Source organism: Puma concolor, chromosome B1 (genome assembly GCF_028749965.1).
Source record: "Puma concolor isolate L17-30 chromosome B1, mPumCon1.1.hap2, whole genome shotgun sequence".
Lineage (NCBI taxonomy): Eukaryota > Metazoa > Chordata > Mammalia > Carnivora > Felidae > Puma > Puma concolor.
In genome coordinates, this window is record NC_141670.1 from 130,967,270 (window position 1) to 130,989,659 (window position 22,390).

Consider the following 22,390-nt stretch of genomic DNA (forward strand, 5'->3'; position numbering starts at 1 on the left):
GTCATTCCACTGTCTCCTGGCCTGTAGAGTTTCTGCTGAGAAATCTGCCAATGGCCTGTTGTAGACAGGCCTGTTGTAGACTGTCTTTTTCCCCCATATTGCCCTTAAAATTATTTCTGTATTATTGACTTTTGATAATTTTAATATAATGTTTTAACACAGAAAGTCTTTTTGGTCATGAGGTATTAAGATGTTCTATCAGCTTCATCGACTTCTATATTCAATTTCTTCCCCAGGTTTGAGAAGTTCTCAACTATTATTACTTTAAATATGCTCTCTGCTCCCTTCTTCCTCTCTTCTTTTATACCCATGAATCTTGTGTTGGCTCTTCTAAAAGAATCAGATAATTATAATAGCATTTCTTTGCTTTAAAAATCTTAATTTTCTCTCCCTTTCCTCCTGAAATGTTTCTGTATTCCTGTCCTCAAGTTTACTTATTCTCTCTTCCATCTGATCTGCTCTATTCCCAATGCTTTGTAATGCGATCTTCGTCTTTTTTTTTTTTTTTAGATCTCCAGCTCTAGCAATTCTGTTTGGTTCTTTTTTTAGAATTTCAATATCTTTGCTGAAGTACTCCTTCTGCTTGTCAGTTTGATTTCTGAGATCATGTATTGCCTTTCTGAGTTTTCTTGTAGCTCACTGTATTTCTTTGCACCAGCTATTTTGAATTATTTATTACAGTGCAATATTTTGTGTCTCTGGATTTACTTATTAGAAAACTGTCAATTTCTTGTGATACCATACTATCATGACTTTGCATAGGGTTTGATTAAAAGTGCCTCTGCTAATGCATTAGAAATAGTGAACATATTTCTTATTTAGGTAAGGCTTTGTTTACTTTGATTCTAACAGTTCTACATGTTGCTAATTAGGAGCCTTCCTTTGTTATTCCATAAGATGGTGATATAGCATAAGTTTTTCGTTTCTCTTCCAAGAACTGGCTAGCCACTAAGGTTGTGAATGTGCATAAAAAACAGAGCAGAGAAAAGGATGGTGGCAGAGTAGGGGGAGGTGTGTGCTGAGCCCTTGAGGATTTGGGTGTGTCCACAGCCATGTAGGGGATACTCAAGTTAGGAGTCCCAGATGTCTGTGGATGGTCTGATTGCCAGAATCCTGGGTCAGAAAGCAGGAAACCTATTCCTTCAGTTCTCTTTATCTTCTTCCCTTTTCTTTTACTCCCCCATGCTACACTGCTCCCCAATCACTACAGTGTCTCCTTAGAGCAATGGTCCTTCCAGCAACATCCCAGGCAACTGAGTAAAGCCCCAACACACCACTTTCTCCCTCAACTTCTTCTGCCAGAAAGGCTGTGCTGGCCCACTGCTGCCACTGCCACTGCCTCTGTCACCACTCCCCTGGTGCTGCTTCCTCTGAATTCCAATATACCCACTTTTAGGTGCATAGATGAGTGGATCTCTCAGGTAGCCTGCTGTGCTGTGCAGAAGTGCTTTATTTTTATTTTTATTTATTTATTTATTTATTTATTTATTTATTTATTTATTTTTTATTTTTTACTATGGATGTCTGGTTTATTGTAAATTGAAGGGGAAAGAAAAAATGACTCACAAAAACATGCTGATGTCTATTCTGAACCTTTGTTTTTTGTCTGGCAGATCTCCATTTCCTGAAGATCAGTTATTAAAACTTCATTAGTTTCCTTTGGTGGTATCATATTTATCTGATTTTTCATGATCCTTAATTCATTACATTGATATATGGGCATTTGAGTAAGTTGTCTCCTCTTTCAGACTTTGCAGGTTCCCTTTGGCAGAAACAGTTCACCTATCAGCTCAGTTTGTATTTCTGGATACACCTGCTGGTAATAAATGCCCTTGGGTATGTAGTTCCTGCTATTAGGGTCTATTTTGGGGTGAGTCAAGTGTTAAATCTCTGAAGTCAGGATTGGGGGTAAGCCACCGGTTGAGAATAGCTGGATGGGACTGTTGGCTTGGTTCCCTGCCCAAGTGAAACTGTAGGATTGGGCTTCACAGTTGCTTGGATTCTCTAGGTAAGCTTACTAGACAGTCTGAATGGGGTTTCTGTAACCCTGCTTAAATTATCTATCTATTCTTGAATTATCTCCTTTTCTTATTAGCTCCCTCAAGATATTAATCATAGTTTAAATTGACTGATGATTCAAAAATCAGTGTTATAACTGAGTCTCTTATGCTTTTTTATTTCTTCACACTGTTTTTCTTGCCTTTTAGCATGACTTCTAATTTTTGGTTGAGAGCTAAATTTTAAGGACTGAATGTTTGTGCTTTTCCCCATTCATATGATGAGAGTCTAACTCCCAGTGTGATGGTCTTAGGAAGGGGGGAGTCTGTGGGAGGGGATTAGGTCACGAGAGTAGAGCTCCCATGAATGGGATTTGTGCCCTTATAAAGGGCTCTCTTGCTCTCTCCTCCGTGTGAGAACAGCAGAAGTCAACCATCTGCAAACAGGAAGATGGTTCTCACCAGAACTCAATCATGCTGGCACCATGATCTCACACTTCCAGCTTCCGGAGCTGTGAGAAATAAGTTTCTGCTTTGGATTAAGCCCTTGTATTATGGTGTTTTGTTATAGCAGCTCAAACTGACTAAAACATCAAGCATGATTTATTGGGTAATTAGAATTGAGACAGTGTTTGGTTTTATGTTAATATAGCTAATATTTCATGTATCTAGTTTTTCTATAGCTGTAAGTACCATGGCCTTAAAATTCCTTTAGTGTCCTTGTTTTTGTCTCATGTTTGACTTTGGCTTCTCTGTAACTACTTCTCTCCTGAGAGTCTACATCTTGCAGCTGTAATATACTCTTCTATTGGAACCCTATTGGTACAGTAGCAAATTGTGGGAGAGGAGGAGCCTTCTATAATCTTATGATGCAATCTTAGTCCTTTGTGCCTGGGTTGTGAACTTTATATGAATTTCTTAGCTTCTTCCCATCCCTTAAGTAAGACAGAAAAGCTGCAGGGGACTGAAGTGGAAGAGATTTATACCTTCCCACAGATGGTATAAATTTCTAGTAGTCTTTTCCCTGGAGAGTGGGCTTTTGTTAGGGAAAATGCTCTGGTCATATTTCTCAGTGATTCTTCTTCTCCCCACCCAGAAATCCAGGTAGATAATTCTTGGATCTTCATCCTAAAAACTTGGTAGATTTTCTGAAGGTAAAATCCATGACAGTGTGAGGTCTGCCCAAAGGCTATCATCCTATTAGTTTCTTACATAATGTTGATCTACACTCAAACTCCAGCAATTAATTAAAATTACCATTTAAATGTCCTATCAGTTTATCTCTTCAGTGATGTCTTCCCTGGGTAAACTGATTTTTGGCTATGACTCTAGATTCACTATTTATATATGTCAGGGTTGCTGTTTGCCTTAGAGCCTAGTTTTCTTGCCCTGGGTCCATAAAAACCATTATCAATTCATTTAGCTTTCCTTGTGGTATAGATTGGAATAGGTAATTTCCAAGATTCTTAAAAGTTGGAGTTGAAACAGTTAGTCTGCCAAGTGTATTTTAAGAAAGTTTTCTTTAATTCTTAGTTATTTTTTTAATCATAAATATGAGCTAATCATTACCAAGGGCTTTTTATCAATTGAAATAATTATGTATTTTTTCTTTTAATGCTCCTTATGATGAATTACCTTAATTTTTCTGATTTTGAAAATGTTTGCATTTTTGTTATAAACCCTACATGATTATGATAAATTTTGTTTAATGATGGTTCAGTTGTCTAATATTTAGAATTATTTCTTCTATGTTCATTAGAAAATGGATCTATGATATTCATTTTTCTTTTTGTTCAAAAGCAAAATGGGTTTATATTATCTTTGTTAGAAACAGGTTTATTATAGTTTTATAAACTGTACTTGGTAGCTTTGGATTTTTACAAATTTATGTAATAATTATATAATTTGGGCATTAACTTCTCCTTGCAAATGTGGTAAAAATTTGCATTTTTTAGTACTAAGTTGTAAGGTAATTGTAAGTGAATTGGTCCTGTGACTCTAGCCCTAACCCCTCTCTCCTTTCACTCCTGTGAACCACATCTTAAGCAAATGTATTAGGAAATCACTTAATTACTTCCAGGAGTTAGCTTGAGAGTACAATGAAAAGCTTACACATTTATTTCTAGTGGTTATATTCCAAAGATAGAAAGAAATCCAGTGCCTGGTAAGCAGCTTTGCACCATTTGCCAAAGCCATATGATTTTCTAACTGCCTAAGAATCCATGTAGGTTTTGTAGGACAATTACAGTAGACAAAATGAATTAGAAGGATTTTAAATGATGTATGTGAGTTATCATGGTAGGTTTTTTCACAAATATTCTCATTTATTTTTCTTTCACATATATTCTTTATATTCTTTGTAGTAATTTTTTTAAATATTTATTTTTGAGAGAGAGAGACAGAGGGAAAGGGGCAGAGAGAGAGAGAGAGAGAGGGAGACACAGAATACAAAGCAGGCTCCAGACTCTGAGCCGTCAGCATGGAGCACCGCACAGGGCTCAGGCTCATGAGCCATGAGATCATGACCTGAGCCAAAGTCAGACTTTCAATCGACTGAGCCCCCCAGGTGTCCCTAGTCTTTAAAAAAAATTCTGGGGACACTTGGGTGGCTCAGTCAGTTAAGAATCTAACTTTGGCTCAGGTCATGATCTTGTGGTCCAGTCCATGGGTTCGAGCCCCGCATCAGTCTCTGTGCAACAGCTCAGAGCCTGGAGCCTGCTTCAAATTCTGTCTCCCTCTCTCTCTGTCCCTCCCCCATTCACGCTCTGTTTCTCTCTCTCAAAAATAAACACTAAAAAAATTAATTTTTTTTTGTAGTAGGAATCGTCAGCCATATTGTCACATGTGAAAAATTATGATATACAGAATTCAATAATTTTGCCAACTCTATATAACCAGTAAGTTCTGTAGCCAAGATTTGGAGTTATTTCTCAGTCATTCCAAAGTCTTCACTCAATGCCATTTTTTCCATGCTGCACATGTAAACTAGTACTGGAATAGCTTATAATGATCCTATTTCCCTATCTCAAACCCCTTTTTCAAATATAAGATGACTGCTTCAATTATTTAGAAACCCTTCTTAATAACTCTGGAAGAAATCATTTTTCTCTTTTCTCTGTGTATATAGAACAGCACTGTCAGAGCATCTATCTGAGCCTCTTATTGGCCGTGTGACTTGGGACAAATTCCTAATACTTAGTGGTCTCAAAGGTAAAAGAGGAATAATAATATAAATATCTACAATAAGCTTATTGTGATGATTAAATTTTAAAAACCCATGTAACATATTTAGTACAGGGCTTGCATTTATAGAACATCACTCAGTAATTGTTAGGCATTACTGAAATTAATAATCATTTCAGGCCACCAGACAGGGCTCCTAGCCACCCTTTTTATGTGACTAAATGAACATTTATCTAAATTCCTTGAGTATAGGAAAATTATCATTTTGTCTTTACATCTTAACTGCAGAGCACACAATTTGGCAGATGGTAGGGGATCGACATAGAGGTGGCTTGCATATGCATGAACAAAGCTGCTTATGCACGTAATGTAATAAAGTTAACAGAATGGTTTTATTCAGGAATATTAAAATTGTCCTGAATTAAAAAAAAAAAAAGGTGTTTAAGTGTAAATAATTCTTCTGAATGAACACAACCCTATTTATCTTAAATCTTACATTTAAACTATCCAAAGCATATAAGAGGTCTTTTGACATCAGAACTTTCAGTGGAAAATTGAGACTCTATTATTACTAACATAAGCTTTAAGGCTTTCATGCACACATTGAGAGAAAGCTTAATAGGAGGTAATTTATAAGACTGCTGTATCATTAAGCAATTATTGGAGACAAATAATTGGAACATCTTGACTCTTTATAATAGAAACAAAATAGCACAGACTTCAGCCATTTGTGTCTATTCCTATTTTCTACATGTTATACTTTTCAAATGTTAAATATGTGCATTTTTCTGCCATCTCTGTTACCAAAACTGGCAAGGGGCAGTGGTTTCTTTTCATCATAATATATTACTATTGAAAGTCAATACATTTTTTAAATTTCAGCAAGAATTCCAATGAATTTTTGTTTTTTTTTAATTTTTTAAATGTTTTTATTTATTTTTGAGACAGAGAGAGACAGAGAATGAGCAGCGGAGGGGCAGAGAGAGAGGGAGACACAGAATAGGAAGCAGGCTCCAGGCTCTGAGCTGTCAGCACAGAGCCCGATGCCGGGCTCAAACTCACGGACTGTGAGATCATGACCTGAGCTGAAGTCGGACGCTTAACCAACTGAACCACCCAGGCACCCGTGAATTTTGGTTTTAATAATGAAGTAGCACAGCTCAGGAAGCATGTGTGTGGGAGGGGGTGTTAAATATAGTAAAAAAAAAAAAATAGTTCTCTGAAAGCTTGAAAGATTTTTTTTTTTGATGTAGCAAACTCACCATGCTAGTACACAATCTCATCTTCAGCAAGATAAACATTGAGTAAAATCTGATATAGTAGCCTAAGAACCAGACACTAAAGATAAAATGTCCTGTCTTGAAAAATATTTTTACAAATCCATGAATTTCAGAGTGTGTGTATAATTTCATCTTTTATCAAAACAATGTTTGGATCATGGGATCATAAAAAAAAAAATTCAGTGAAGAATCTGAAAATTCCAGAGATTATAGAATTTCTGGTGATATTTTGCTAGAGATTTCTCTCAAAGAGAAAAGTTGTGGGTTCTTTTTTGTCTTTTTGTTTGTTTGTTTGTTTAATTCTCATCCTCTCCACCATCACCACCATCATCATCAATGCTCTTGGGTTCATAGGTTTTGACAGAGGCAGGCAGTACAAGGAATTCTCACCTAGGAGAAGCAACCCTTCAATATATTGTAAGAAATCTTTAAATTTGTAGTTTTTACCAACATGGACATTTTGGCAGATTAGCCATATTTTCTGCAAAAAAAAATATTCTAATGTAGGAATTTAAAAAAAACAGTGATTATGGTTTGTAAGACGGTTACAGTTTTATCGCTTTTACTCATGTTAAGTGTTATTTGGGCTTAAAAGCTATCAGGATACCTTTTGAATTTTCTGTTCTGTTGGTGGAAGGATAAAACTCTTAGCCTCTGACCTAGTATATCCATTAGAGAGTCCTTAAAATCAGCCATTTATTTGAAACATGACACCAGTGCAAATTTTCAGGATGTGGTTACATTTCACTGCTCACCAGAATTCGAGACTGGATTTATATGTATACTCTTTTTTCTATCCATCACTCCTGATAGAAAATATAAAATGTAGGGTGCAAACTGTGGTATAAGAGCCAAGGATACTTTATTTTTTATTTTTTTAATATTTTATTGTTTTAAGTCTCTACTTATTTTGAAGGAGAGAGAGAGAGCATGAACAGGGGAGGGGCAGAGAGAGAGGGAGAGACAGAATCCTAAGCAGGCTTATCACAGAGCCCAATGTGGGGCTCAATCTCACAAACTGGGAGATCATGACCTGAGCTGAAATCAAGAGTTGGACATTTTACTGACTGAGCCATCCAGGCACCTCTAAGAATATTTTGAATGTGGTTTCTATTCAAAAGCTAACCTTTATTTAAATATTTCCTTTGTCATGTAGAAGAACTCATGAAGCAAAAAATAAAACTCAAACCCTAGCACCCTGGCAGTAAAGCACAGCATGTAAACGTATCTTCTAATATCATTTTGTTTTTGGTTTTGTTTTGGTCATATGACTACCAGTGTGCTATAAATAATGCTTGTAAATAAATCAATACTCTCCTATTGTGAAATTCTGGATGGGTACTTACAAATAAAACTAAAGCACCATTACACTTAGCTAAATTATTAACTGAAGTTAACTTTCTTTATAAAGGCTGGTTCTAATTGTCACACTCATTTTCTGAAATGTAGTTTGATTTTTAAATCTTAAGCCATGATATTCACTTGTGTCACTTCCATACATTTTATGCTGTGATACCTGTTCTACTGATAATATCTCTATGAATGGCAAAGCATTAGTTTTATTAGAAAGATAATAACCATGAAATGGAGGAGATGTATAAGAGCCATTTAAAATAAGATTAAAAATGAGAATATTTGAAAGAATGTATAAGGAATAAGCACTCTACACATAAAAATCCCATTTAAACAATGTTTAAATGATTATTTTTCAATTGCCGTTTTAAAGAGAAATAGCTGTATAATTCATCCACAAGAAAGTGCTGATTGAACATAACCATAACGAAAAGGTTTGTAATGATTACCAACAGAATGTAGAAGTAGAGTTTATAAGGTCTCATAAAGTCTTCAAAATAACTTCTAAAATTTAATGCCTTCAGTAATTTAATAAAAAGTAATAATCAATATAGTGCGTCTTGACATTTTTTATAGAAAATAGAGTGCAGAATCAAAGAAAAACCCTTCCTGTGGTCAGGAAAATGGATTGAGTCTTAAACCATAAGGTCATATTACACATAGATGATAAAATATATCTAGTTGTTTCATTTCAGCTTTTTGAAATCACATTATATAAAAGCATAAAACAGAGGAGCACCAGTTACTCTGAAGTGGTGAGGCTGCAGAGAACACCTGATAAGTTTAAATATATAACCTTAGGGTAAGCTTTCAAGGCATCGCCACAGAATCTTTAGTGCGTGTTCTTTCCTATTGGCTGGTATGGATGCCAAATGGATCCATACTCATGCACTGTTTCAAATGATCTGAATCATCCATCTTCCAGCCATTTTAGAAATGTGAGTGTGTGTGTGTGTGTGTGTGTGTGTGTGTGTGTGTGAGAGAGAGAGAGAGAGAGAGAGAGAGAGACAGAATTTAGAAGATTTTGAATTTTTTGTCTTGTTAAAAAACACATAGAATTGATAAAACAAAGTTTTGTAAATTATAAAGTCAAAACATAGTAAGATATATTTTGAGTTGTGACCAGTTGTAAAAAATGGAGAGGAGTATAAGCAGAATGAAAAGATTCCACATAGACATGGAAATGAAATGATAGCATCACAATGGTCCCTGGAATAGTGCATATTATTACTGTATATGAGAAACTAAGAAAAGCTCAGTGGCAAAGAAAGTGTAAATTGAAATCATGTCAATTGGCTGATGAAATAAGTGGCCGATTTGCCTCTTCCCAGTCAACACAGCTTTCAAGAATCTAGAAATCACATTGCTTTATGCATAGTGTGAACACATGTGTAAACCAATCTATCACCAAGACAGATTCAGAACAAATTAATGTTATGATGAAAGTAGTCAGGTACCACACAACATACTTGTTGTTTTAAATTTTATTTTGCACAGGAATTATGCATATTTTTCTAATCACCATGCTTAAGTGCATCAATTTTTTCTCTGAATAGTAGTCAAATGGTGAAATTTCCATTAATCACATTCTCTTATTGGGAAATCAAGAGCCACAAAAGAAATTATACTATGGCATTCAATATTACTAAAAATTATAATTTCCAGAGTAATTTGCTATTTATTATTTTACTAAATTTTTAGAGAATAGAAAATATGGTTATGTTGTTAAACTCAGGCCCATGTACATTAGAATACATTTTTTCCCTCTAAATATAGGGTCTAGTTAATATTCAAATTCTTTTGGATTCTTGAAAACAAGATTTTGGAAGAGATGATTAATGATAGATTATATTTTATTCAGAAATTTAGGTATATATGATTAATTATAAAATGTATTTTTATTTAAAAATTCAGGATGAATAAATTTGCATTTCCCATTTTATTTCAACTCCTTCCAAATATTTAAGAAACTTTTAATCAGCTGTAATTTTTGTCCCTATGTGGAAATATCCAGACTAATTTGTAAAGATCTTGTTATTTAGATGTTTATAAAGAACACAAAAGTATTGAATTCAATGATATCTGTATCAATGTCCTCAGAAAATTATGGAAAGAAATAAGATAATCTGAAAACTACATTATTTTTCATCTACCGTATGTTTTGCTTATGTTAGATACTTCATTGGCCCTCTATTTTCAAAACTATACAACATAAAATTATGTCAGTATTTTTTCCAATTGCCTTCAAGAAAAGAAATTTAGGATGTCAGATTTTCTAGGAGGTAAACTTTAAATACAGTAAGTGCTTTCCTCTCAGGATTCTATATTTATTGATTTAAACATCAATAACTTATAAAAATGCTTCCAAATGAGTAGCTTTTTTTTTTTTTTTTTTTTTTGCTAAAATAGATCATTGCTCAGATTTTCTTCCCTAGCAATATGAAGAGAATTTTCAGACTAAAGGAGATTGAGGGCTTATTTGCTTGAATCACTCTGCTTCCTGGGGAAGGAGTCTGCTCTAGAGGTAAGCACAGTATAAATGGAAAGATCAAGGGTTATGGAATCCAGTAAAACATGCATGTTGTATGTACTGGGGAAATTACCTACCTTTTTTGATCTCATCTATGACATGGGTAAAACAATAGCAACCTCACTAGGTTGTTGTAAACTGAAAATTAATGCTATGGAATGGGTTTTTTTTTGTACCCCCAAAAGCCATATTTTGAAACCTTAATCGCAATGTGATGGTATTGGAAGGAAAATAATTAGGTTTAGATGATGGTGGAGCCATGAGATGGGATTAGTGACCTTGAAAGAGGAGGACATAGCAAGAACGACACAGTTGTCTGCAAGGCAGTAACTGAAACTGCTAGCAGTTTGATGTTAGACTTGCCAGCTTCCAGAACTATGGGAAATGTCTGTTGTTTTAGCCACCCAGTCTATAGTCTTTTGTTATATAACCTGAGCTTACAAAACAATGAGGTAATGTTTGGAAAGGATGGTAAGATGTAGAAGCTCCTTTTCTTGAATTTTATGTTCAGGAAGAAAAAGTATGTTTGGTAGATTAAACTGGTAAAGTTAAAGGGACTGAACTGAAACTTCCCTAGAAAGAACCATGATATTCCACATTCTAGATCATTTATTCAGGTCAGAAAACCCACTCTGTATTAGGAATTTTTAGTTGTGTCACAAATTTGTGGGAAATGCTCCAGGTCTTAAAATAGGGTATCCTGCCTTCTTTTCCATATGTAACCAACTGGAAGGTGTATCTTTGAGTTTTGTTTTCAGCCTATTCTACGCGGAACTGCAGCTGGGTTCTGAGCAAGATCAAATTTATTGTAAATAGATTATCAATATGTTTGTGGTTCTGACTGTTGGTGAAAGAACTTGGCACAGCTTAAGATTTGAAAAATAAAAAATTTGGTGATGATGTATGTTAGAGGAGCAGGCTTCTTTGGTTGGTTGATAGTTGGCTGTTTGCTCTTCTGCCATATTGTAATTTAGCTTTGTATAAGACCCCAAACAGCTTATATTTTCTGTGATCCCTGCCATGTGTGGAGATATAGCCTAGAGTTGGCATGACAAAGTTAGCTCATGGAAAATGAACAAGATACGAAAAAAGTTTAAATTCCAGGAGGTATAAATTTCCAAAGAATACCTAATGAACGATTACCTGTTTCTTATACTAAACACACAAGAAAACAAACAAAAATATAAAAGACCTGTTGATAATGCCTAGAGTCAACTCCCAGAATGCAATTAAACTCTTGGTATAAATGAATTGGTACTGCATTTAAACAGATGTATCACCCAGGGAAAAGCCTCCACCTTGGGGGATGTGATTTAGTCACATGGATGGCAATTACAGACAGCACTTTTAGATATTCCTCTTTCTTTTTCTACTTTGAACCACATGAAGTTGTAAGGGCTGCTTTGAAGTGCTTCCTAGTTCTCTAGATATGCAAAATGTACAATTCTGAAAGTGAAAGTGTGGGACAAAATTGAGATTATTAGATTATAATTAAAAGATTATACTCGGTATGCCAAGTTACTCACTGTAATGGGTTAATATTTTTTGATAATGGGTAAGGTGATGATGAATGTGGAGAAATACTACTTGCCATTCAATAAATTGCTGTTACTGTTCCATCACCAGGTAAGTTAGTAAGAAAGTTCTTGGGAGGACCAGTGGAATGCAGTTATTTGTCTTGGGGATGTAGTCCTTCAATACATGATAATTTAAAACTATCAACCTCGGGGGTGGGGGGGAGGTAGTGTCTCTATTAAACACACATAAGTAAGAAATTTTAAAGGTGAAATTTCCCTTGAATTCAATGAATTCTTTCGAATTCAGTAACACCCAGGAAGTAATGACAACAGGCTAGGATTAAACCTTGGAAAATACAGATTACAAACCCAGCATAATCATGAAAATTTGTAAGCGTTTTAAATTAGGTAGTATGGACATGTCTACAAATGTTTAATGTTGACTAGAGGCTTGCTATTTTATTTATAAGTCAATCCTTAAGTGACAAAAACAAGTTGAATAATGTGTGGCTCTAGGTTCTTACCCTGAGCATATTGATACTGGTGGATTCATACCTTTAGCATTGCAGCTACAGTTTTATGGTGTCATTTGCACAAAGACTACGGTGCTCCAAAGAAGCAAAAATAGTTGGAGAGATAATCCACAATTTTGCTATGACTCTGTTAGCATATAAAATTATTCAAAAAAAAAATCACTGAGTTCATAGAAAGAGTTGCATGTTTCAACAATTACAAAAATGGGAACAGTTTATTTCAGGTGGAAACAGCTTTTCCTCAAGGAAGATCTCTTCTTAACTGTCCTTTGAAACACATTCTAAATTCAGAAGAGACAATTTGCAGCAGAAGTTTTACAGGATTGCTTAGGCTTAGCTACACACACACATGCACAGAAGAAAGAGGAAGGGAAAGAAAAGACAACTGCTTCCATCAGAAAAACAAGCACTTTTTCCCCCTGGTGTCATGTCTTTGGATATGTACCGCCTTGGAGAAATGTATAAATCATTTTTATACATGGAACTGCCTTAGAAAACTAGAGATTTTAGTACAAAGAAATCAGTTTGCTGAAAGAATGCCCACACGCCATTGTTACGAGTTACTATATATACACAAGAGGAACTTACAAAGGACCCCTGTTTTACAGTTACTGATGTACATTAGCATAGTGGGCTTATACCTTCTCCAGGCCTGAGTTACACTTAGTATTACAAATAATATTATAACAATGCTGAAAATACTGATACAAAACAGCTTTAAGATGATATTTCCAAAAAATACCCCTCCTTTTAAAATTGAACTGTTGAATCCAGGTTTTCTTTTTGAATGTTTCAGCTTTAAAAAAGATTTTTCAAGAAAATACTAGTGTTTAAAACATCTCTTAAAATGTCTATTAAATGACAGATTTTCTTAAATAGACTATTTTTTACAAAGCATAATTCAAAAGTCTATCTTTCAAGAAAACAAAACTATAAACTCCAAAAGTCCAAATCAAAAACATTATTTGTGATACATAGTTCTTCCATATCCTGGGAAAAAATCCTTGATTATTTTATCGTGCTAATTTATTTACAGACTTCAAATACTCTAGCGACACACGAACATTCAGGAGAAATGAGGCTGAGTTCCACAATTAATAATCATAATTTTTATCATTTCTTAAATATTGCCCAGCCCTGAATGTATATCTGCTTGAATATTAAGCATCTGAAGTATGGGGGGAGTTTTAGATAGCAGTCTCATTAAGCCAAGCAAATTTCTGTGTGTATTGTTTTCTTGGCAGAATTACAAACACACAAAGAAACAAAACGTTTGGCAAACATTTGACTTGATGCACATGTACCTTCCTTTGGAAAAATCATAATTAAAAGTATAACATTTCCACTAGACTCTTTACTCTTACCAATTTAAATCAAAGTGTAAAAAATTATCAAAGTTTAATCATTAAAGCTGGGGGAAATGTAGTGGCTTTTCCCCAAAGTATTGAGCTCAAACCCATTTTTGTATTAAGAGATGCATTTCATACACAGCTTCGATTTAAGCAGATTAGTCAGATGCCATGCTAAAACTGCTATCTTAATTTCCCTTTATTCATTTCATTTGTACATGCTGATGGATTCTATCTTCCAAAGAATGCAAGGGAAACAGATCATGCAGTACGTATGACAACGTCAATTTGCATGGACTATGCCTAATGTGGATAAACTTACTAGCTTTTATCTTTGTACAAGAAAATTGCAGCCCTGATTCTTACTGTTTTAAATCTATTTATTTAATTTATTTATTTACTTATTTATTTCTATAGCTGCATACAGCTCTGTGATTAATGAAACATAAAGGAATTGTTTAGATTTATTGATCTATCTCATGTGCACTTAAGTATAAAACATATCAGGCCTCATTTGTTAAAGAAAAGTGTTTCCTGTCAAATGAGTTTTAAATATTTCTGTTAGAGATTTATTTCTAAGATCAAATTGCCAAAGTTGACATATATTTTACTTCTTCTAAATCTAGATGACTGAATTGTCAGAATAGTGTATACTGGGCTACCAAGAAACTGACTTTCTGTTCCTCAACTCATCATGTAGAGTCATTGATATACAATGGGCAAAACTGGACATACATAAAAATAAGTGAAAATGTTAAAAAAAATACAAAGAAAGTGAAATAAAATGGTTTTCTTAGAATGTTCCATCCTTCATATTTTAAAAAATACACTGATACTGCCATGACAGTGACTCAAAGAGTACAGCATGTCACGCTTTATGCATCATTTGACAAAATTCAGTCAACTTTACCACCTCACTGTGTTATATCATACTATTTCAACATCTATAGCAAAATGGGAAGCAAAAATTTTTCAAAGATCAGAGCTGTCATTCTCTATTTGGATAGCAATTACTCAGTCTGAAATCCTTTGTGAACCAGTATGAACTAAACATTTAGAGGATAAAAGAAATAGCCATTTCCCCCTTAATAGTATGGCAAGATAAGCTTGAATGTATGTAATAGAGAGACAAATGTGTCTCTAGGTTACATGCAAGCAAGCTTCATTCTTGAAATAAATACACATCAAATATAAGACTTTAAAATCCCTCTTTTCTTCTCCTTCTATTAACTATGTAATTTAAAATTCTTTACAGTTCCTTTACCTATTTATTCCTCACATCTATTTTCACAGTAACACCATTAAGTGAACAGAGTGCTATTTGATATTACCTTCTGAAATGTCAATGCAGATAAGTGACTGATAAAGATAAATTATGGACTATATAAACCAACAAGATGGTCCCATTTATTATATATATATATGTATATATATATGTGTGTGTTTATATATATATGTTTATATATAAATACACATATATATATATATGTCTTCAATGCTATTAAACCTAATTCAATTAACATGCCTGAACCTTCATTCTAAAAAAAAAAAAAAAAAGTGCACAATTCTGTTTATAACTAAAAATAAAAAAGTAGTAAGAATGTGACAATTTAAATGTGAGCTATGCACGAGAAACACTAACCATCCTTACCCTACCCAGAGACGGGAACAGGGTGATTTAATTACCCATCCTGCTGGCCTAGAGTTTGCAGCTCCGTGGTGTGTAAATTGTGATGGAGAAAAACATTCTTCCTGCTGTACATGTGTAAAGAGATTGGCCCTCTGGGTGGTTGTCCAAACCTTCCTGTGAATGTTGAATGCTGTCGGGCCACAACAGCTGGGTCCTTTGGTTTCTCTGAGAAGGCAGAGGGCCCTTCGGTCTTAGCTGTTGGCTTCAGAGAGTTTTGCCCTCCAGTGGCCCGTAAATTCTGGGTGACCTCTGATGTGAGGGTTTCATAAGTTCCTCTTGAGTGTTTGATAACTTCCACTAGTTCCTTGTCCTTCAAAAAATTACTTAAACATAGACTTGATAGTTGACAGGTCTTACTTTTGTAGGGGCTTGTCTGGTCAGCTGCTGTGTATCTAAAACGGTCCTCGGTGGGAGTATGCATTGCTTTTCTGTCCCTTGTGCTGAGACTTTGGCTCACAATTCGATTTCGATATGTAGCCTAAAGACACAGAAAGGAAAAGATGTCTTTAAAAAATACATTCATAGCATACATCGAATACAGAGTGGTATTTTCACATTTGTGTACAAAACTCTAAATTTTCAACAAGACTTAATACATATATATATATATATATATATATATATATATATATATATATATATTTATATATACACACACACATATATGTGTATATATATATTTCATGAGATTAAACTTCCCAGTGCAGTACTGCTACAAATTGTGGTTAAATGGATAATTTACTATAAAAGACATTTTTTAAAATAGTTTTTTTTTTTTTGGAGCAGTTTAGTTTTACAACAATATTGAGAGGAAAGTACAGAGATTTCTCTTATACCCCCTGCTCCACACAATCATAATCTCCCCCATTATCAACATCAGTCACCAGAATGGTACATTTTTTTTTTCACCAATGATAAAACTACAGTGACACATAATTAATACAAGTCCATAGTTTACCTTAGGGTTCACTCTATGAGCTGCACATTCTATAGGTTTGAACAAATTTATAATGACACTTACCTATTAAAATATCATACAGACTACTTTCACCGCCTAAAAATCCTATGTGCTCTGCCTAATAATCTCTTACTTCTCCCCTGAACCCTGGGAACCACTGATCTTTTTATTGTCTCCATAGCTTTGCCTTTTCCACTATGCTGTATAGTTGCAATTATACAGTATGTATGTAGTCTTTTCAGGTTGGCTTATTTCACTTAGCAACATGTATCTAAATTTCCCTCATGTCTTTTCATGGCTTGATAGCTTATTTCTTTTTAGTGTTGAACTAAAAGGCCTTTTGAAATTTGTTTAATTTCCTAAATTTGAATTCTATAGTTTTATCTGAGGATTCAGATTACTTTACTAAGTAATACACACTCCTAAATGAGGCTAATCATTTTTGTTGAATGTAAAATTTTTAAGTATATCCTAAGAGAGTTTTAGAACTACCAGTATCACGATTTGTATCAGCAAAGTGGTAACCTAGAAAATTAAGGAACCAAAAACGAAGTCACTACAATGACCTAAGGAGAACAACAGAACACTTAGAAAAAATTTCAGCAGGGGTTTAACTTAGACTTTTGGTTGTACTTTGTTAATCAGAAAAAATCTGGCCAATGAGTATATACTATCTTCTTCCTCACAAGAACTTTGTATTATAATGATAGAAACAAAGCATAGGGGCTCCTGGGTGGCTCAGTCAGTAAGCTTTTGACTCTTGGTCTCAGCTCAGGTCACAATCTTGCTGTTTGTGGATTCAAGACCCGCATGGGGCTCTGCCTTGGCAACGCAGAGCCTGCTCTCCCTCTGTCTCTGCCCCTTCCCCACGTGTGATGCCTCTATCTCTCTCAAAATAAACAAACTTAAAAAAATAAAGAAACAAGGCATAGCTCATTGACTCATGGTACAGAGGAAGCAAAGATTATAAGCTGGCACCAGAAATCCTTTTGAAGAGAGCCCTGGCTTGGTTTAGAAACATAAGCCAAGATAGAAATTGACGAGCTGGTTTACAGCTTCAGAGGCAAAAAGTGATAGATGTATTGTATTATATAGAAGGAGGAAAGAGAAGAGTGTAGAGTAACGCAGTAGGATGGTGCACAAGGCGCTGAGGAAGCCAATGAAAATTTCTTCATATTTGCCATCTAGATGGTGTTATTTTAAATACTTATCATTTCATTGATCCCTAGAAAACCATTTCTCCAAAAGTGATCTCTGTATTGAGTCCCAATTTGCTTATCCAGCTGTCATCACTTTGATTAATTAAATATATTTGACATAAAACCAAATCAAACTTGATTCTGAAAACTATTCTTCCCCAAATGCCCTCATTCTCAATAAATTGTGCCACTATCAAGCCAACACCTGAAAATTACCTTTGCTTTCTCTTTTCCTCATGTCCCTTTAAATCAAGTTCTTGCTGATGTGCTGCAAAAATGCAACCTCAAGTCATCCACTTTTCTTACATACACCCTATCTTCCTAACTCAATTCTCTGGCACATATTAAGCATTTAAGAAATGCTGAATAAAGTTTATCTGCTTGAGATAATGCTTAGTGAGTATATATTATATTCCAAGCATTATTCTAGTACTCTTACATATTTAATTGTCACAAGAGTCTTTTGAGGTAGCTTTTATTATCCCTATTACAGGCATACCTTGGAGATGCTGCAGGTTTAATTCCAGACCACTGCAATAAAGCTAATATCACAATAAACAAGTCAAATGATTTCTTTTAGTTCCCAGTGCATACAAAATAATGGTACACAATAGTCTATTAAGTATGTAATAGCATTCTGTCTAAAAAAACAATGTATATATATTCACTGAAAATATTTTATTGCTAAAAAATTCTAACCGTCTTCTAAGCTTTCAGGGAGTGGATTTTTTTTTTTTTTTTTTTTTTGGTGGTGGAAGGTCTTGCTCTGACATTGCTGGCTGCTGACTTAGGGTGGTTGTTGCTCAAGGTTGGAGTGACCAGCCACTTCTTAAAATAAGACAATGAAGTTTGTTGCACTGATAGACTCTTCGTTTCACAAATTATTTCTCCATACCATGTTGTTTCATAGCATTTTACTCACAGAACTTGTTTCAAAATTGGAGTCAATTCTCTAAAATCCTGCTGCTGCTTTGTCAACTAAGTTTATGTAATATTCTATATCCTATGCTGTCATTATAACAGTTTCATAGCATCTTCACCAGAAGTAGTTTCTATCTCAAGAAACTGCTTTCTTTGCTCATCCATAAGAAGCAACTCTTCATACATTAAAGTTTTATCATGCGATTTCAGCAATTCAGTCACATTCAGTCTCCAATTCTGATTCTAGCTCTCTTGCTATTTCCACCACATCTGCACTTATGTCCTTCACTCAAGTCTTGAAGCCCTCAGTCATCCATGAGAGTTGGAATCAACTTCTTGAAAACTCCTGTTAATGTTGACTTTTTACCTCTTCCCATGAACCATGAATATTCTTAAAGACTTTTGGAATGGTTTTCAGTGGATATGCCAAGATCCATCAGAGGAATCACTATTTATAGCAGCAGCTATAGCTTTACAAGATGTATTTCTTAAATAATGAGACTTGAAAGTTGAAATGACTCCTTGATCCATGGGCTGCAAAATGGATGTTGTGTTAGCAGGTATAAAAACATCAATCCCGTTGTTGCATATCTCCAACAGAGCTCTTGAATGACCAGTTGCATTGTCAATAGTTATTTCAAAAGGAATCTTTTTTTTCTGACTCTAGGTCTCAACAGTGGGCTTAAAATATTCACTAAGCCATGCTGTAGACAGATGTACTATCATCCAAGCTTTGTTGTTCCACTTATAGAGCACAGGCAGACTATATTTCATATAAGTTTTAAAGTTACTAGGATTTTCAGAATGGTAACAGAGCACTGGCTTCAACTTGAAGTCACCAGCTGCATTAGCCCCTAATAAGAGAGTCAGCCTGTCCTTTGAAGGTTTGAAGCCAGGGATCGACTTCTCCTCGCTTGCACTGAAAATCCTAGATGGCATCTTCTTTCAATAGAAGACTGTTTGACTACATTGAAAGTCTGTTGTTTGGTAAAGCTACCTTCACTCATTATCTGAGCTAGATCTTCTAGATAACTTGCTAGAACTTCTAAGTCAGCACTTGCTGCCTCACCTTGCACTTTGATATTATAGAAATGGTTTCTTTCCTTAAACCTCATGAACCAGACTCTTGTAATTTCATACTTTTCTTCTTCAGCTTCCTTACCTCTCAGCCTTCATAGAATTGAAGAAAGTTGGGGCCTTGCTGGGTATTAGGCTGTGGCTTAAGGGAATGTTGTAGCTGGCTTGATCTTCATCTCAGACCACTAAAGCTTTCTCCATATAAGCAATAAGTTTATTTCACTTTTTTTAATCATTCATGTGGTTACTGGTGTAGCGCTTTTATTTATTATTATTATTTTTTATTTTAGAGCATGCAGAGTGGGGGAAGAGGGGCAGAGGGAGAGAGAGAATTTTAAGCAGGCTCCACGTTCAGGACCAGCTGGACACAGACCTCAGGATCATGACCTGAGCAGAAATCAAGAGTTGGGCACTAAACCGACTGAGCCACCCAGGTGCATTTAATTTCCCTCAAGAAGTTTTCCTTTACAGTCACAATTCGGCTGTTTGGCAAGAGACTGTGCAGTCAGGCTCTCTTGGCTTTCCATGTGTCCTCTTCACTAAGCTTAGTCATTTCTAGATTTTGATATAAGTTGAGAGATGTGCAACTCTTTCTTTACCTTGGCCACTTGGAGGCCACTGTAGTGTTACTAATTGTCATAATTTCAATACTGTTGTGTCCCAGGGAATAGGGAGGCTCAAGGACAGGGGGAGAGAGTTGAGGGAGTGGCTGGTTGGCAAAACAGTCAGAACACACACAACATTTATCATTTCCCATCTTATAGAAGTGCAGTTTGTGGCATCCTAAAAATACAATACTAATCATAGAGGACTAGGACAAATATAAAAACAATGACTATTTTAAAATATTGCAAGATTACAAAAATGTGACACAGAGACAGAAAGTGAGCAAATGATGTTGGAAGAATGGTGCTCATGGAATGGCTCGTGCAGCACAAAGCTTCAATCTGTAAAAAATGTGAAGTGCAATGAAACAAGGTATGGATGTATATTGACTGGAAAATGGAAGTACAGTGAGTTTGTATCCCTGCAGATAGTGTGGGATAGACAGTCTGCTTGATTTAACACCAGTTACTGGCCTCCCAGTATTTCCACATATTTCTAAAATGTATCACAACTTACTAAAATTTGCTAAAATACATACAGAACAATACTGTAACTTAAACTCATGCTTGAAGGTTATCATTAATGAGATGAATCTCCCCAATTTTCCATAAAACTAGAGCATGTTAGGGGATATCTTCAGGCTGTCCTTATACTCCGTGATTTCAAATTGAGATATTTTGCTAAACATTCCTTTTCTCTTTCTTTCTTTTTAAATACTGTCTTCAGGGGCGCCTGGGTTGCTCAGTTGGTTAAGCGTCTGACTTCAGCTCAGGTCACGATCTTGCAGTTGGTGAGTTTGTGCCCCGTGTCAGGCTCTGTGCTGACAACTCAGAGCCTGGAGCCTGCTTCCGATTCTGTGTCTCCCTCTCTCTCTGCCCCTCCCCCACTCATTCTCTCTCTCTCTCTCTCTCAAAAATAAACATTTAAAAAATACTTCTTCAGGTTTGTAGTAAACTGTGATTTTAACTTTCTTACCTTTATTTTTTTCTTTAATTTCAGTATAGTTAATATACAAGGTTATATTAGTTGCAGATGTACAATACAATGATTCAGCAGTGCCTCAGTGGTGCAGTCAAGTGTCCACCTCTTGATCTTAGCTCAGGTCATGATCTTGTGGCTCTTGAGTTTGAGCCCTGCGATCAAGAGCCTGCTTGGGATTCTGTCTCTCCTTCACCCTGCCTTCCCCCCACTTGTGCATGTATGCACTCTCTCTCTCTCGTCTCTCTCTCTCTCTTGTTCTGTCTCTCAAAAATAAACATTAAAAAAATACAATAATTCAACGTTCCATATATTACTCAGTGCTAACCAAGATATGTATACTCTTAATCCGCTTCACCTATTTCACCCATCTCCCCACGTATCTCCCCTTAGGTAACCCACTGTTAGTACCCTGTAGCTAAAAGTCTGCATTTTTTTCTTTTTCTTTCTTTTTTCCTTTGCTTTCTTTCTTTTTTTTTTTTTTTTTAACGTTTATTTATTTTTGAGACAGAGAGAGACACAGCATGAACAGGGGAGGGGCAGAGAGAGAGGGAGACACAGAATCTGAAACAGGCTCCAGGCTCTGAGCGGTCAGCACAGAGCCTGACGTGGGGCTCGAACTCACAGACTGTGAGATCATGACCTGAGCAGAAGTCAGACGCCTAACCAACCAAGCCACCTAGGTGCCCCTCCTTTGCTTTCTTTCTTAAAATCCACATATAAATGAAATCATATGGAATTTTTCTTCCTCTGATTAGCTTATTGTGCTTAGCATTAAACTCTCTAGATCCATCTATGCTGTTGTAAATGGCAGGATTTCATTCCCTTTAACGACTGGATAATACTCTAAATCTATACCACATCTTTATTTATCTATGGATTAATACTTGGGTTGCTTCCATAATTAGACTATTATAAATAATGCAATAAACATAGGAATGCATTTATCTCTTTAATTAGTGTTTTCAGTAAGTTAGTATTTCAGTAAATACCCAGTAGTGCAATTACTGGATCATAGGGTAGTTCTTTTTTTTTTTTTTTTTTTTTTAATTTTTGAGGACCCTCCATACTGTCTTCCAAAGTGGCTGTACCAGTCTGCATTCCCAAAAACAGTGCAAGATAGTTCCTTTTTCTTCACATCCTTGCCAACACCTGTTGTTTCTTGTGTTTTTAATTTTAGTTATGCTGACAAGTATAAGGTGATATCTTGTAGTTTTGA

At 35.3% G+C, this 22,390-nt stretch overlaps 1 protein-coding gene across 5 annotated transcripts in view; it reads right to left on the reverse strand.

Annotated features, from left to right (window-relative positions):
• Window positions 1-9,279: 9,279 nt before the first annotated feature.
• CCSER1 (coiled-coil serine rich protein 1) overlaps window positions 9,280-22,390 on the reverse strand; it is a 1,329,329-nt gene continuing 1,316,218 nt past the window's right edge. For 4 of the 5 annotated variants that reach the window (XM_086704581.1, XM_086704578.1, XM_086704579.1 and 1 more), the window contains one exon: window positions 9,280-15,910. In XM_086704581.1, coding sequence (XP_086560707.1) covers window positions 15,425-15,910 — 486 coding nt within the window. In that variant the 3' untranslated portion in view covers window positions 9,280-15,424. The remainder of the gene's footprint in view (window positions 15,911-22,390) is intronic. The other variant, XM_086704582.1, reaches the window with a different exon arrangement.